This window comes from Monodelphis domestica, chromosome 3 (genome assembly GCF_027887165.1).
Source record: "Monodelphis domestica isolate mMonDom1 chromosome 3, mMonDom1.pri, whole genome shotgun sequence".
Taxonomy (NCBI): Eukaryota; Metazoa; Chordata; class Mammalia; order Didelphimorphia; family Didelphidae; genus Monodelphis; species Monodelphis domestica.
Genome location: NC_077229.1, coordinates 66,055,719 through 66,069,231, shown reverse-complemented (window position 1 = coordinate 66,069,231; position 13,513 = coordinate 66,055,719). Strand labels below are relative to the sequence as shown.

Genomic DNA, 13,513 nt, shown 5'->3' with positions numbered 1-13,513 from the left:
GAGGCAAAAATCACCTAGATTCTGCCCTTGAATTTTTCTATTCTCTTGAGGGAAAGGAACAAAGTATCCATTTGCTAATATATAGAAAATACGTACAAAGCAATTGGGTAAGGACACTAAAAAGTAAGGGAAGTGGCCTGGCATTTGAAATGAAGGAAGCCAAAATTTCTAGGAAGCAGAAATGAGGAAGGCATACATTCTATCTAGCCTCTGTTGAACTATGGATACATGACCCAGGCTTTTGAGTTTTTGTTCTTTGTGTTCCACCCCCACTCTCAGCCCTCCTGCCTCCCTCCAGCCTGGAGACCCAGTCTAGAGGCTTTCACCCTGAACTTCACCATCACCAACCTGCTGTACACAGAAGACATGGGGCAGAAGGATTCCATCAAATTCAAGTCCACTGAAAAGATTCTTCAGAATATGGTAAGGGTTGCCACTGCTTTGATTTGCAAAGTGTTTATTCTATTCAAGAAGCTTCCATTGCTCCTCATGCCTTTACCTCTAGACAATACTTAGCTCACTTCCCTTTTCTTCTCTTATCTAGCTTGGCCCTTTGTTTGAGAACAGCAGCCTTGGTTCCAGTTATTCCAGGTGCAAACTGACTTTCCTAAGGTGAGGCCCAGCATCCTTAATGGACTCCAATTATGTAGACTTACTTAAATAAAGCCACCTCTTTCTGCCTCTTCTTCTTCTTCCAAGTCAGGATATCCACTGTTCCACTCATAGCTGACCCATTCAGTCACACTGATCTCATTTCCTATTCTCAGACCATTGGATTTAAGAGTCAGAGTGAGCTTGAGTAAAAAATCTTGTCTCACAACATGAGAAAATTGGGTCCAGAAAGGCTGGGACTATATCAAGGTCACAAAGGGATTCCGTGGCAGATTTTTAATCTCATGTAAGATTTTAGGCCATACATCTGATTCTTGTTCTTTCATCTTCTTGTTCAATTCATTCAGCCAACAGACATTTATTTATTTGTAGTTTTAAATTTTTATATCAAATTTAATTTTAACAGACCAAAAGGAGACACTTTCATGTATTCATTTCAGTCATAGATCAGTAGGTGGAAGTGATAATAAAAATTATATTATCTAACATTTACATCGAGTTTGCTATTTGCTAAGGGCTATGCTTAGTTTCTTTATAATTAATATCTCATTTGGTTTCTCAGAACAGTCCTTGGATGTTGGTGCTACAAGAGGCATTCTTTTAGTGCTTTAGTAGGTTCTGACTATGTAAAATGAAAAAGAGTCCCTTTCCCTCCCAAGAAGCTTATATTCTATGGTAGGAATACTACATTTATACTAGGTAAATTGCTGCATTTAGGATCAGTGGGTCTGGGTTCAAATTCCAACCCTTGTCATTTGATGCCTGCGTGACTATGGGCAAGTCACTTCATCTCTGCTGGGCTTGGGATTCCTCCTCTGTAAAGTCAATGTATTGGATTAGCTTAGCTTGAAAGATCCTTCCAGCTCTAGCTCTATGATAAATAAATAAAAACAATCTGATGTCAGAACATAGGTAACAACTGAGTGAGGAAATGAGGAAAGGCAAGCAAGTGTCAATGAGAGACCAAAGCTGTAGAAAGGCACTAGGTTTGGATTTATCTTTATAGGAATTAACTTTATACATCTAGGTTCCAAAAAGTGAATAATGAATGCTATGAAGCAGTTGTATCATTCAAGAATATGCTAGTGTACCAATTATCCTATTCATATATAGCTAGCTATTTATAAAATAGGGTAATTGGTGTCAGCCCAGCAGAAACATGAAATGAAAATTTACATCATACAAATGTTTGTTGTGGGATTCATTGTTTGAACTAACAAAGAGCTACCTGCAGAGAAAATAGGTAAAGTGATTGGAAATGTTGAAGTCACCATAGGGTGTTGAGATGACTAAGGGAAGGGGGAAATCAGAGTTTTTGAAAAAGACATGGATCTTGATGGCACAAAGTTAAGAATTAATGAACAAATTTTTTAAAAAAGCACCCAAGTACTTACTATGTGCCAAACAGAGCATGCTCGAAGCTCTAGAAGTATAGGGGAGGCAAAACATGAAAAAAAATTGGGTTTCATCTGAGAGAGAGACAGAGAGAGAGACAGAGAGATGCGACCGTGAAAAATTTGGGTTTCAAGACTGTGAATTGCCAAATCAGTAAAGATAATTTTGGTGTCTTGATTATAATCAAAAATAAGTGGTCACCATGGGAAAAATTCCCAAATTTGAAAATACCCAAGTTAGCTGGGTTTTATGGAGTTAAGGGAAGGGAGAGAGACAGAGTAAGAGGAAATAGTAGGAAGGGCCTAGGCCTAAGGGCCTAGGTCTGAGCCTCAACAGAGATGGGTCAGTCTTTAATCACTCACCACAAGATTTGTCCCAAGCAAAACTACAGTCCAGAGACCCAGCTCCTCCAACTAACTCCAAACTCCAACTACTGTGAACTCCAACTAAAAAGACTCCACCTTGAGCTCCTTCCTTTTAAAGAACTTTTTCTCTTGTGTCACCTCCCCTAAATTTTCACATCTACCAATCACAGTAGACATTTTCCCCAGGATTGACCATACTTAATTCATATCTTCTTTTATTATCACCTTCTCTGGGTAGACTAAAACTTCATACCTCTTTTGTTAAGCTTGCCTTTCTTGAGTTGCTTGACCTTTTAGTGATTAATTTAACCTTTACAGGTACTTAGCACCCTTTTGTATTAGATCTAAAAATAGACCTAGCTTAAGGTTTTAGCTTCACTCTAAGTATGAGTTGAGGACTTTTCATTGTTCAGTAAGGAATTTTACAACTTTATTTTCCCCTAAAGTATGCCTAAGTATGGGTGGAGTAATGTTAAAATTCCCAATACATTCCTGATCAAGTACCTCCATTTGTTTCAATAAGGGAATAGCCTTAACCAAATGTTCTAAGGTAGACTCTGAGCAGTTTTAAGATTCAGAGAGAAAGACAGACAGACAGAGACAGAGACAGAGACAGAGAGAAGAGGACTAAGAAAATGCCATTGATTTTAGTCTTGGAAACAGCAGTTTTCAGTGTTTCCATGTCAGATCATTTCAGAAGTATGACTACAAGGGACTGATGAATGAATGGGTTAAGGGGAACCAGAAGTTCTGAGTGTAGATAGGCAGATCCAGTTAGATGACCTCATTCCAATGAAATAGGGAAGGGTTAACAAAAAGGGTTAGTGAGCCAAAACCAAAATTAGAACATGTCAGCTAGTACAAAATGAGCAGAAACACATATTTGCAAGCTTGAGTTTACAGAGCACCAGTCACCCACTCAATGAGTAACTAAAAATATGAATTGCCTAAAGGAGGGAGGGAATAAGCTTCTACATTCACATACAATGGTATACACTTTCATCAAGAGTTTTTCATTTGATCAAATTTGAACAAATTTCAACCACCCTGTAAGAAAGGTACTAATAGTATCCCCATTTTGCAGATGGGAAAACTGAGTTAATCAAATGTTAAGTGACTCACTAGATCTGCCTGGTTAGTAAGTGCTGTGTGCTGAATTTGAACTCAGGTTTTTGTGATTCTAATCCCAAAGCTTTATGCACTGGGCCATCAGTGGTCTCCTATGGAATCATTCTCCATCATTTTAATGATCCTATCAATGCATCTTTTTCCAGACCTCTGAAGAATCTGACAGTGACTGAAGTAGGTGTCATCTGCCTCTATCAGAGTGATTCCACTGGTCCCTTCCTGGATAGAGAGAGGGTTTACTGGGAATTCAGCAATCAGACTGGGGGCATCACTAGACTGGGGCCCTATACCCTCGACAGCAACAGTCTCTAACTCAATGGTGAGTAAGCCCACTCAGGACATGACTCTTGAATCTTCTCCTTGATTTTGTCCCTGTTTGGAAAATAGACATTCTGCCCAAATTCTTACTCCATTTTCCTCTGCCCACTGTAAGGTAAGCACAGCAGAGAAGCAGGGGACCCAAAGAAACCAGGTGAATCAATTAAATCAGAACCCTCTCTGTCTCTGACTGTCTGTTTGTCTTCTCATTTCTTGCTTTCTCTAGGTTATAACCATCACTTACAATCTTCCACCTCTAGTAAGTATTCATCAACTTCATGTCTCTATCTATCTTCCTGTGACCTGGAAGAAGAAACAATTGATAATCCTACCAATCCTATTTACTCTGTTTTTTTTTTGAAAGGGAAGGGATAGAAGGACCCAAGGGATGGCCTGTGGTCCCTCAGAATTTTAATCCTCACATTCCATGGACTACTTATTTACCAAGCCCAGCAAGAATCCTTTTCCCCATATTCCATATTCAAACATAATTTTTCTGTGACATTCAAATAGCTTTTCCAAGGTTTTCATTCAAACACCAGTTTGGCAAGGGAAGCCAGCTCGTCATGGATTTTAAAGGTCAGGCTAAGGAATTTTCATTTATTACCAGAGGGGAGAGAAAGCTACTAACAACCAAAAATCCCCTTTCCTTTCTGTCTTGGAATGACTACTAAATATTGGTTGCAAATCAGAAGATTTTGGTAAGGACTCTGCAACTGGAGTTAAGTGACTTGCCCAGGGTCACATAGCTGACACAGAATCCTGGTGTAGGACTCTTTAGAAGAAGTGATTGAAAAGTTGTATAATGTGTTGAAAAGATAATTTAAATGTAAATAGTTGCAGTGTAGATCTCATTCACTGTTAAGCTTTCAGAGGCAGCATGGTATAGTGGGTTAGAGAACAGGACTCAAGGGTCAAGAGACCATGGGTAGCTTTGGAAAGCCAGGTCCAGAGATGGGAGGTTCAAATCTGGCCCTCAACTTCCCAGCTGTATGACCCTGGGCAAGTCACTTTACCCCAGTTTCTTAGCCCTTGTGTCTATTCTGCCTTGGAAGTAGTCCTTAGTAGCAATTCTAAGAGAGAAGAAAAGGGCTTTTGAAAAAAGAGACATGAAGAGCAGGGTTTGATCCCCACCTGGGTGACCTACTGGTTATATGATCCTGGGCAAATCATTTCATAGTCCCCAGTAATGGTAGTGTGAGGCTATACGTTTCAGAGAAGATGCTGCTCTGTATTAGTCAAGACAAATCTGCCCCCTCCTCTGCTCCAGCTCCTGAAATCAATAAAATGGCAGGTCTGGCCTCCCACTTTTTTGACAATAAGCTTGAACTCTACAAAGAAATGGATGACTTTGCAGAGCATTCATGGTGCCTTCTCACTGCAGCTGTTTTTGGCATGCCTACGTTTTCTAGATCCTTCACAGTTACCTCCAATGTGTCCTTTCCCAGGCCCGTACAGAATGGGACAGCAACCAAATTCCTGTGTGGCCACTGGAAAACTCCCACCACCCCTAGCCTGGACAGGAAGAAGATTTATTGGGAGCTGAGCAATCAGACCCAAGGTATCACCAGGCTGGGTGCCTATACCCTGGACAATAAGAGCCTCTATCTCGATGGTGAGTAGCCAGCTCTGGCCAGGACATAGGCAGCTCCTTGACCTCCCTTGCTTGCTTCCTTCCATTCCTGTTAAGCCCTCACCTATTGAAAAAACTTTCTTTGCCTTTGAGGGTGCAGCTTTGCCTCTATGGTTTTACCTGGTCTGATAGAAAGTGTTTTCCTATGAGGTGTTTAGAGTGTGAGGGGGAGCCGGTATCAGACCCCAGAAATAGGACCCTCGGTGGGTGGATAGCCTCCTGACCTAGAAACTCCGGGAATCCCTTTCACATTGCAGTGGTTAGAGGCACAACACGCTGCGATCTGAAAAATCTGTGCAAAATTTTTTGGTCCTCCGTTTGTACCAGAGAAGATGTCTGATTTCCCCTTTTTCTTTTATATGGTGTTTACGTGGCCTTATCTGTATTCATGGAAAATTAATTAATGAAAATGAAAAGTAGTGAAAATAATCTCTACATTTTCAGCCTTTGTGTTTCATCTACTGCCTTCCTCATACTTTTCACAAATTTTAACTTTTGATGTATTTTAACATTAAAATATAAATTGTGTATATTGAAAGCATTAAAAGATAAAATATTGATATTATACCATATATAATATATTTTATGTTTTTATGAGTTTCTTGACTTTTTCTGTGTCATCTGCTTACCTTCTTGTGCTATCTGCAGCTTCCACAATACTCCCCCAAATCCCCTCTTAATTTCTTATGCCAATCCTATAATATATTAGAACCACAATTGGAAAAATAAGGAATATCGGTACTTTGTGAATCATCTCTCTTAGCCAGTGTCCCATATTTTTCCAATGCTAGGAAGTGTCCAAGACCAGATTTGAACCTAGGACCTCTTGTCTTTAGACGGGGCTCTCAATTTACTGAGCCACCCAGCTGCCCCCCTCCACTGCCAATTTCCACAGGTATGGTCTGCCTCTGTTTTCATTCATTCTTTGGAAACTCTTCCTGCCCTTAACTGTGAGACAGAGATAAGAGATGTTCAGATCACAGATTTAGAGCTGGTAGGAGACTTTCAGATCATCTAGTCCAATTCCTGGTCTCATTTGACAGTTGAGGACACTAATGTCCAGAAAGGAACAGAGGCTCAAGGTCATATAGGTAGGAAGCAGGACGGCTGGGTTTGGAACCCAGATCTCCTTTCTCCAAATCCAATATTCTTTCTTCTGCATTGCATTGCAAGAGATATTCCTCTGATTTATGGCTAGAGATTTCATGAAGGATTCATTAGTGAACAGATTCTGCTCAGTTTTCCTTTGAAGAAGAAATTGGAGTTTCAACTAAGTGTCCTTAATGATGGTGATGATGATGATCATCATCATTGTCTATCTTTTATCTAGGATTTTAAGGTTCTCAAAGTACTTTACAGATATTATCCTTTTGGATTACACATCTGAAGCTCAGGCATGGGAGATATCTGTCCTTCCTATACAGTAGTCTGTGTTTGGTCATGATGCTGGGAGACTAGAAAGGGTGTGCAAAGTCTTGGAGATTTGTGGTTCCCTCATGGATGTGTTAAGAGGGCCAGAAAACTTCATTTTCTCCCGAAGGAGAACACCTAATGGTGGTTGCTGAATGTGTTGAATGATGCACAGGCAACATCTCAGACAGAGCTCTCTCCTCTTTTTTGCAGCTGGAGGTCCCAACTTTGAGCCTTTCACACTGAAGTTCACCATCACCAACATGAGGTACACAGCAGACATGGGGGAAAGGGGCTCCAGCATATTCATCTCCACTGAGAGAGTGCTGCAGCGCCTGGTAAGACATGATCCTCTCCCATCCTTTTACTCAGCTGCCTTCTTTAGCCTGGGTATTGGGAGTTGATCTACAAGTCCCATTTCCTTCTCTCCTTTCTAGCTCAGTTCCTTGTTTGAAAAGAGCAGCCTTGGCTCTCAGGATTTTGCAAGCAAATTGACCTTACTGAGGTGAGAGCTCTGGGAGTCACTGGCCTTGCCCTCAAGCATGTATACATTGGTGGCCTCTAGAAAGATGACCTCAGCCTTTAGTGGACAGGCAGACTTTCCAGGCCTTAAATGAATTTATCCACATCCCCTTATCGATATAGTTTCAACAAAGTGAATTCAGACTTGAAATTTTGGCAGTTCCCCCCAAATTCTCTAAAGTAGATCCAGTGAGACCTATGGCTGTTGCCCCATTTCACCATCATCACCATTTCAGTGTTTGCTTCAGACTTCATGGGGGTGGCTGTCCATATTTCAGAAATTGTTACCAAGCTTCTCAGACCCTCTTTCAAAAGGCTTCCAGTGACCCTTTTTCTCCTTTCCCAGGCCTATGAAGGAGGGAAGAGCAACCCTAGTTCATTTCACTTGCATCCATCGGAGAGATCCTGCCAGCCCTGTCCTAGATAGAGAAAAAATTTACTGCGAGTTGAGCTATCTGACCTGGAGCATCACCAGGCTGGGCCCCTACACATTAGAGAAGGATAGCCTCTACCTCAATGGTAAGTATCCCCATTCAGGATATGCTCCTTGAGATATCTCCTTCATTTTCAGGAAATAGCCATCCTGCCCAAAATTTTCTCTGTCTCTTCCTCTCCCCACTATAATATAAACCCACTACAGAAGCAGGGTACCTAATGAAATAAGAGGAACAACCCTGACTCAGCAAGTGTATTCTCTCCCTCCCCCTCCCTCCCTCCCTTCCTCCCTCTCTCCCTCCTTCTCTCTCTCTCTCTCTCTCTCTTTCTCTCTCTCTCTCTCTCTCTCTCTCTCTCTCTCTCTGTCTCTCTCTCGGCAACTTGACTTCTCTATCTTCCTCTGCCCTGGCAGAGGAAATAGTTTATATTTCTCCCAATATGATTCATATCATTCTCTGAAAAAGGGAAGGGACAGACTGACCTAAGGGATGGCCTGTTGTCCACCCCATAGTTCAGTATTTTAAGCATCAATTTCCATTGGAGTACTTAGTGACCTAGCCCAACACCTTTGCATATAGTAATAGTTCCACAAATGTTCCTTCACTGGTAAGTAGACCACGCCTACAAATTAACTTCTTTGTTTTATTTCCTAATTTCATTTGGCTCAGCCATCTTTCCCCTATCCCCTCTCTGTTCTTAGACCCATATTTCTTTGCTTTTGCTTACCTAGTTTTCAATGATGTTATGACCCAAACTTTTCCATGCTTCTTCCTGGGAAGAAGTTATCTTTTCCCTGAGATATAATGAGCCATCCCATATCTGGAAATGAAGCAATCAAGGAGACCTTTGTTGGAGTGGAAATTTATGTTCTGCTTGAAGTGCAACAGACTCCTGATCTGGACCCTTTCTTCTTCCTTCTAGCACCAGCCCTGATAGTTTTACTACCTGATTGCCTAATCCTAATGGCCCCAGATTTCTCTCCTCAGATTTTTGTCTTTCCTCACATGGTGCATCTCTTTCTCTTTCTCTGTAGGTTACAATCATTTGGCCGTGGCCCCCACCAAAATGCGTGAGTGTCTCTATTGGAAAGGGAATAGTTCCTTCATTTTACCCTTCATCTTCAAGACTGATTGGATTTCCTGGTGATAATGACAATAATACCATTCATATATTATCGAATATATTATTTCATTTGATCCTCAATAAAACCCTGGGAGGTGGGTGTTATTGATTTCTGAATTTTCCATATGAGGAAACTGAGACCAAGAGACATTAATTTCAGCTAGCAAGTACAGGAGGCAAAGTTCAAACTCAGGTCTTCCAAACTCCCAAATCCAGCACCCAATTTACTCTGCTCTCCTTAATTTCAAGCCTCTCATTCTCTTTGAGCCCCAGTTTTCCTTATCTGGAGAAGGAAGGAATTGTATTAAACAGCCACTGAGGTCTATCTCAGCTCTATATTTATGACCCTAACCTTCCTATTAAGCCAGGAGAATAAGGAGAGCATGTAGTTTCCTAAAGATCGGAGCAGAAAAAGAGTGGATTGTTTCATACACTTAGTGTCTCTTTGTCTCATTCTCTTTTTCCCATGCTGAAAGCTTCCTATTCTCTCATAGCATTTCAGAGAGGTCTCTCCTCCACGGAACAGATCTGTCTCCCAAGTGACCAGGTCCAACAAATGGGATTCTGTTTCATTGGGTCATTCACCCCGAACTTTATTTTTCTCTTTTGCCATGTTGGGCTCACTCTCCCATGTTGTCCACTTTTTGGATTCCGGGTTATAATGAATGAAGTCCAGTCCTACGCAGTGTTAATAAGTATGTTCATACTCATTTGAATCCTGGGTTCATTCCCCTATTTGACAACTGGAGTTAGGCCCCAATGTGACTGTGTGAGCTAGTCAAAGACCTTATTATCCAAGCCCCTGATCCTGAATGACATCCTTCAGAAGTGATGAGGAAGGAATCCAAGAAGTGGCCTTCGCAGCTTTGGGGAAGTAGTGAGAAAGACTTCGGACACAGCAGGAAGCCTTTTAATGGATGTTAAATGACCACTTTTCTAGGATGTTCTTCAGCCACATTTGTTTTGAGCAGCCTTACAGCTTTGAAATTGTACAATTTGGTGATTCTGTGAAGAAAAGACTCCAGTTAAGGAAAGGGGACTCCAGATCTTTCTAGACCCTCTTGCCTCAGAGCCATGGCCTTTTGCTCTAATATTTCCTCTTCTTTTACTATAAATTGGATGGAGATGACAAGATAAACTGTCTTCAGAGTCAGTAAATTACTCAACAAACATGTGTTAAGCTCCAACTATGTATCAGCTACTCTGTCAGGTGATGGGGGTGTAGAGTCAAAATGAAAGGAAGCAATCCTTTCTCTAAAAGCATTCACATTTTATTGTGAGGGATGACATCCATATGAGCATTGATGGGTGTGTATGATACACACACTTATGTAGCCCAAATTCAAAAGTCAATTCAAGTTTGATGGAAGAGTGTTAGCAGTTGGTAATAATCAGAAAGGAATCCCTTGCAAGGTGGTCTTGAAGGAAGAAAGAGTGATTCTATTGAAGAGGTGAGGAGCAGTGCATTCTAGGCATGAGTTGGGTCAATGAAAAAGAATGGAGATGAGAAATATAGTACCCTATGTGAGGAACAGAGAAGAGAGTCTTGTTTGGCCAGACCATAGGGTGTGGGAAGGAGAATAGGGCATCACAAGGCAAAAGGTGGTCGTTTAGGGCCAAGTTGCTAAGGGTGCAAAAATGATTCTGGAGTCAGCAAATCTGGGATCAAATCCTGCCTCTGACATTTATGACCACTGTGGCCTTAGGCAAGTCATGGGAACTCTCTAGGTCTCCATTTCCTCTTCTATAACATGAGGGTGTTGGACTTGATAGACTTTGAGAGCCCATCTTGCTCCAGAATGTCTTCTATTTGATTCTAGAGGTGATAGAGAACCACTGGAGCTAACTGAATAAGTGCATGACATGGCTAGATCTTTACTTAAGGGAGCATGATAGAGAGCAAGGATACTGGCAAGTCACAAGCTCACCTCAGCAATATGGAACAGAGGAGGAGGAGGAGGATAAGGAGGAGGATTCACAGGTTGGAAGTATTTCTGTCAGTCATAGACCAGGCACCTCAGCTCCTTTTCTTATGCCAACCTTCCTCACAGGAGCTTGGGCATCCAGCAAAGGCACTGGATCCCATGGATTAAATCATTTGGTGAACTAGTGCATATTGAATTCCTCTCCTATAGGGCCCTGAGGTTGTACAGAGCATCCACAACTGCTCTGAGTTCTCTGTTTTTAGGTACAAGAAATTTCTGCCCATCTTGAAACATTTTCCTTTTTTTCCGGTTTTAGCACCAGACCCAGCAGTAGCACCTGGTTGTCCCCTGTGGGCCACAGAGCCTGGAGGCTCCTAAGGTAAGGAAGAGAGGTTGATTCTGTGTTCTGGCAGTGGTGTCAAACTAGATACAGATTCCTGTGCATTTCATATTGGCTAAAAAACTACAGATTAGCATTACCTATGTTAGCTACTGTAATCCCTTTATCTTGTTAAATATTTCCCAATTGTATTTTATTCTTATTCTGCCACACAGAGGGCTTTGTGGGCCTCAATGTGGGCTATGAATGTGGCACCTCTGGGGGCCTAGTCCCAAATGGAAAGTGGGCAAAATATATGCTGTTTAAAAGAAGAATGGGCCCCAGGCCTTTCAGAGGTGATGTCTTTCTAAGAAACAGGCACTTTCCAAACAAGGAAAGGGCAGAGCTGAGGTTGCATATCATCTAGAAGCCCTAAGTCATAAAGACCAGAGATTTAAGTTTTGAAAAATTAGTTTCTACCATTGAAGGATGTTCTCTGTGGGAATTTGGAATAAATCCCTCTGTTCCTATTTGAACAATAAGGAAACTATAGCTGATTTAGGTAGGAATTCCCTGCCCTGATGGGTTTTTGCCACAAGGATCCTTCACCCCCAGGTCCCTGTAGTGTCAGGGGCGGGGGAGCACAGGACTGATCCTGCCCCCTTTGACTTAGGATTTCCAAATCATGTTCACCACCAAGGCAAAGGAGTCTGGTGAGGAACCTCATGGTCATATGATGTGAAGGAGTTAGTGTTGTCTAACTTAGAGAAAAGACGAAAGGAAGATATGATAACTGCTTCCAAGCTTTTGTAGGGCTGTCACATGGAACAGAGATTAGGCTTCTCATTATGTCCCAGAACAAGAAATCTAAATTGTAAATATGTACATTATGGCTTGAGATTAGAAAAAACATCCTAACAGTAAGTGCTGTCCCAAAGTGGAATAGGCTGCCTCGAGGAGTAGTGGCTGCTCCTTCACTGAGGACCATAAAGCATTGGTGAATGTTCATTTGTTGAGATCATTGTGGAGGGGTTTGTTCCTCAGATAGAGAACAACAGACAAGATGGCCTCTGACATTCCTTACAATTTTAATACCGTCCAAGCCAAGAGATATCTTGTCTCCCTGTCTCATAGCTAGTTTTCCATCTTATAACATTCAGAGCTGATGCTATTAACTATTTTTCATTACAACTGTTTTTCCAATAGCTTCTGTGCTAACCACGTCCCCTTTAGTCACATCCCCTCCAGCTCCATCCCCAGCACCAACAGCTTTCTCAAGCACAACAGGTTCAAAGACACTGGATCTCTGGGTTATATCCTGGAAATCGTGCCATGCTTTACTCTGGGATTAGAGCTCAAGAGACATAGAGCAAGGGGGAAATTGGAAGACTGGGCAACGCTGCTTTATGGGATGCATCAGCAGGTCTAGGATGTGAGGTTTTCATTCTAGGGCTGGGGTAGGTGGAGAGGGAATGGAATGCTGAAAGAACAATCAAACACAGGGTGTTAGTGGGTGTGCTGACTGGATATCCAGGACTGAAGTATTGGTATTCCTCTCCCTTTTTGGCCACAGCTGCTAGTTTAAGCTTCCAGTCTTTCACCACCATTCCCGAGGTGCTGTACACAGAAGATATGCATCTTTCTGGATCTGACAAGTTCAACTTCACCAAAAGAACCCTGCAGCAGTGAGTCTGCCCAATCCCTTCCTCATACCCCAAAAAGTCTGCTTTGTTGTGAATCTCCCCTTACCCTTGTATTCTCAGGAAATTCATTCCTGTTTTGGGGGTATGGTTTAGAACAAATTTTCTAAGATAAATATTCAATCCAGTGGGGATCTTGGTTTAAACTAAGCTCTCATTTATAGACATAATGGAAGCAATTCAGGCATACTTCAGGCAAACCAAAGGCCTTTCCCACAGCCTAAAGGCTATTCAGTTTCTATGTCTTTGTATCTGGGGTTCCTGTCATTATTCTTGCTATGTTTCTGTGTCACCATCAACATTTTTTTTTCCAGACCTTTGAAGAATGGCTCAGAAACTGGAGTGAGTTGCCTGTACACACACAAGAGAAACCTCAGAAGCTCATTCAGAGACCAAGAGAAGGTTTATTGGGATGCCAAAAGAGCATTTCACTAAGCTGGGCTTTTCCTCCTCCCTTGAAAGAGCCAGTCTACTCAATGATGAGGAGCACAACAGAATCCCCAGCCTTTTCCTCTATCCTCATGCTACTTTCCCCTCCTCCTGCTAAATTTCCATTCTGATTCTGACCTTAATATTCTTTCAAAGAATCATTATTACTCAATACCCTTTTATTACACCAAACACAGAAA

General features: G+C 41.7%; 2 protein-coding genes across 4 annotated transcripts in view; both read left to right on the top strand.

Moving 5' to 3' along the window:
* Nucleotides 1-5,356, top strand: part of LOC130457894 (mucin-16-like) — a 27,484-nt gene extending 22,128 nt beyond the window's left edge. The window contains exons 6-9 of one of the 3 annotated variants that reach the window (XM_056820601.1): nucleotides 299-423; nucleotides 545-612; nucleotides 3,647-3,819; nucleotides 5,267-5,356. In XM_056820601.1, the coding sequence (XP_056676579.1) occupies nucleotides 299-423; nucleotides 545-612; nucleotides 3,647-3,812 (359 nt within the window). In that variant the 3' untranslated portion in view covers nucleotides 3,813-3,819; nucleotides 5,267-5,356. Of the gene's footprint in view, nucleotides 1-298; nucleotides 424-544; nucleotides 613-3,646; nucleotides 4,715-5,266 lie in introns of those variants that run through there. The other 2 variants (XM_056820602.1, XM_056820600.1) reach the window with 2 other exon arrangements.
* On the top strand, nucleotides 4,954-13,513 carry LOC103102565 (mucin-16-like). The gene is made up of 7 exons (XM_056820659.1): nucleotides 4,954-5,433; nucleotides 7,075-7,199; nucleotides 7,299-7,366; nucleotides 7,730-7,902; nucleotides 8,852-11,244; nucleotides 12,758-12,869; nucleotides 13,199-13,513. The coding sequence occupies exons 1-5, from the start codon at nucleotides 5,040-5,042 to the stop codon at nucleotides 8,962-8,964; spliced, it is 873 nt and encodes a 290-aa protein (XP_056676637.1). The 5' UTR covers nucleotides 4,954-5,039; the 3' UTR covers nucleotides 8,965-11,244; nucleotides 12,758-12,869; nucleotides 13,199-13,513.

Excerpts from the sequence above, each read along its gene's own strand:
- LOC103102565 (XM_056820659.1), top strand. The coding sequence starts at position 5,040 with ATGCTGCTCTGTATTAGTCAAGACAAATCTGCCCCCTCCTCTGCTCCA. Across the intron at positions 5,434-7,074 it reads TAAGAGCCTCTATCTCGATG|CTGGAGGTCCCAACTTTGAG; the intron begins GTGAGTAGCCAG and ends TCTTTTTTGCAG. Across the intron at positions 7,200-7,298 it reads AGAGAGTGCTGCAGCGCCTG|CTCAGTTCCTTGTTTGAAAA; the intron begins GTAAGACATGAT and ends TCTCCTTTCTAG.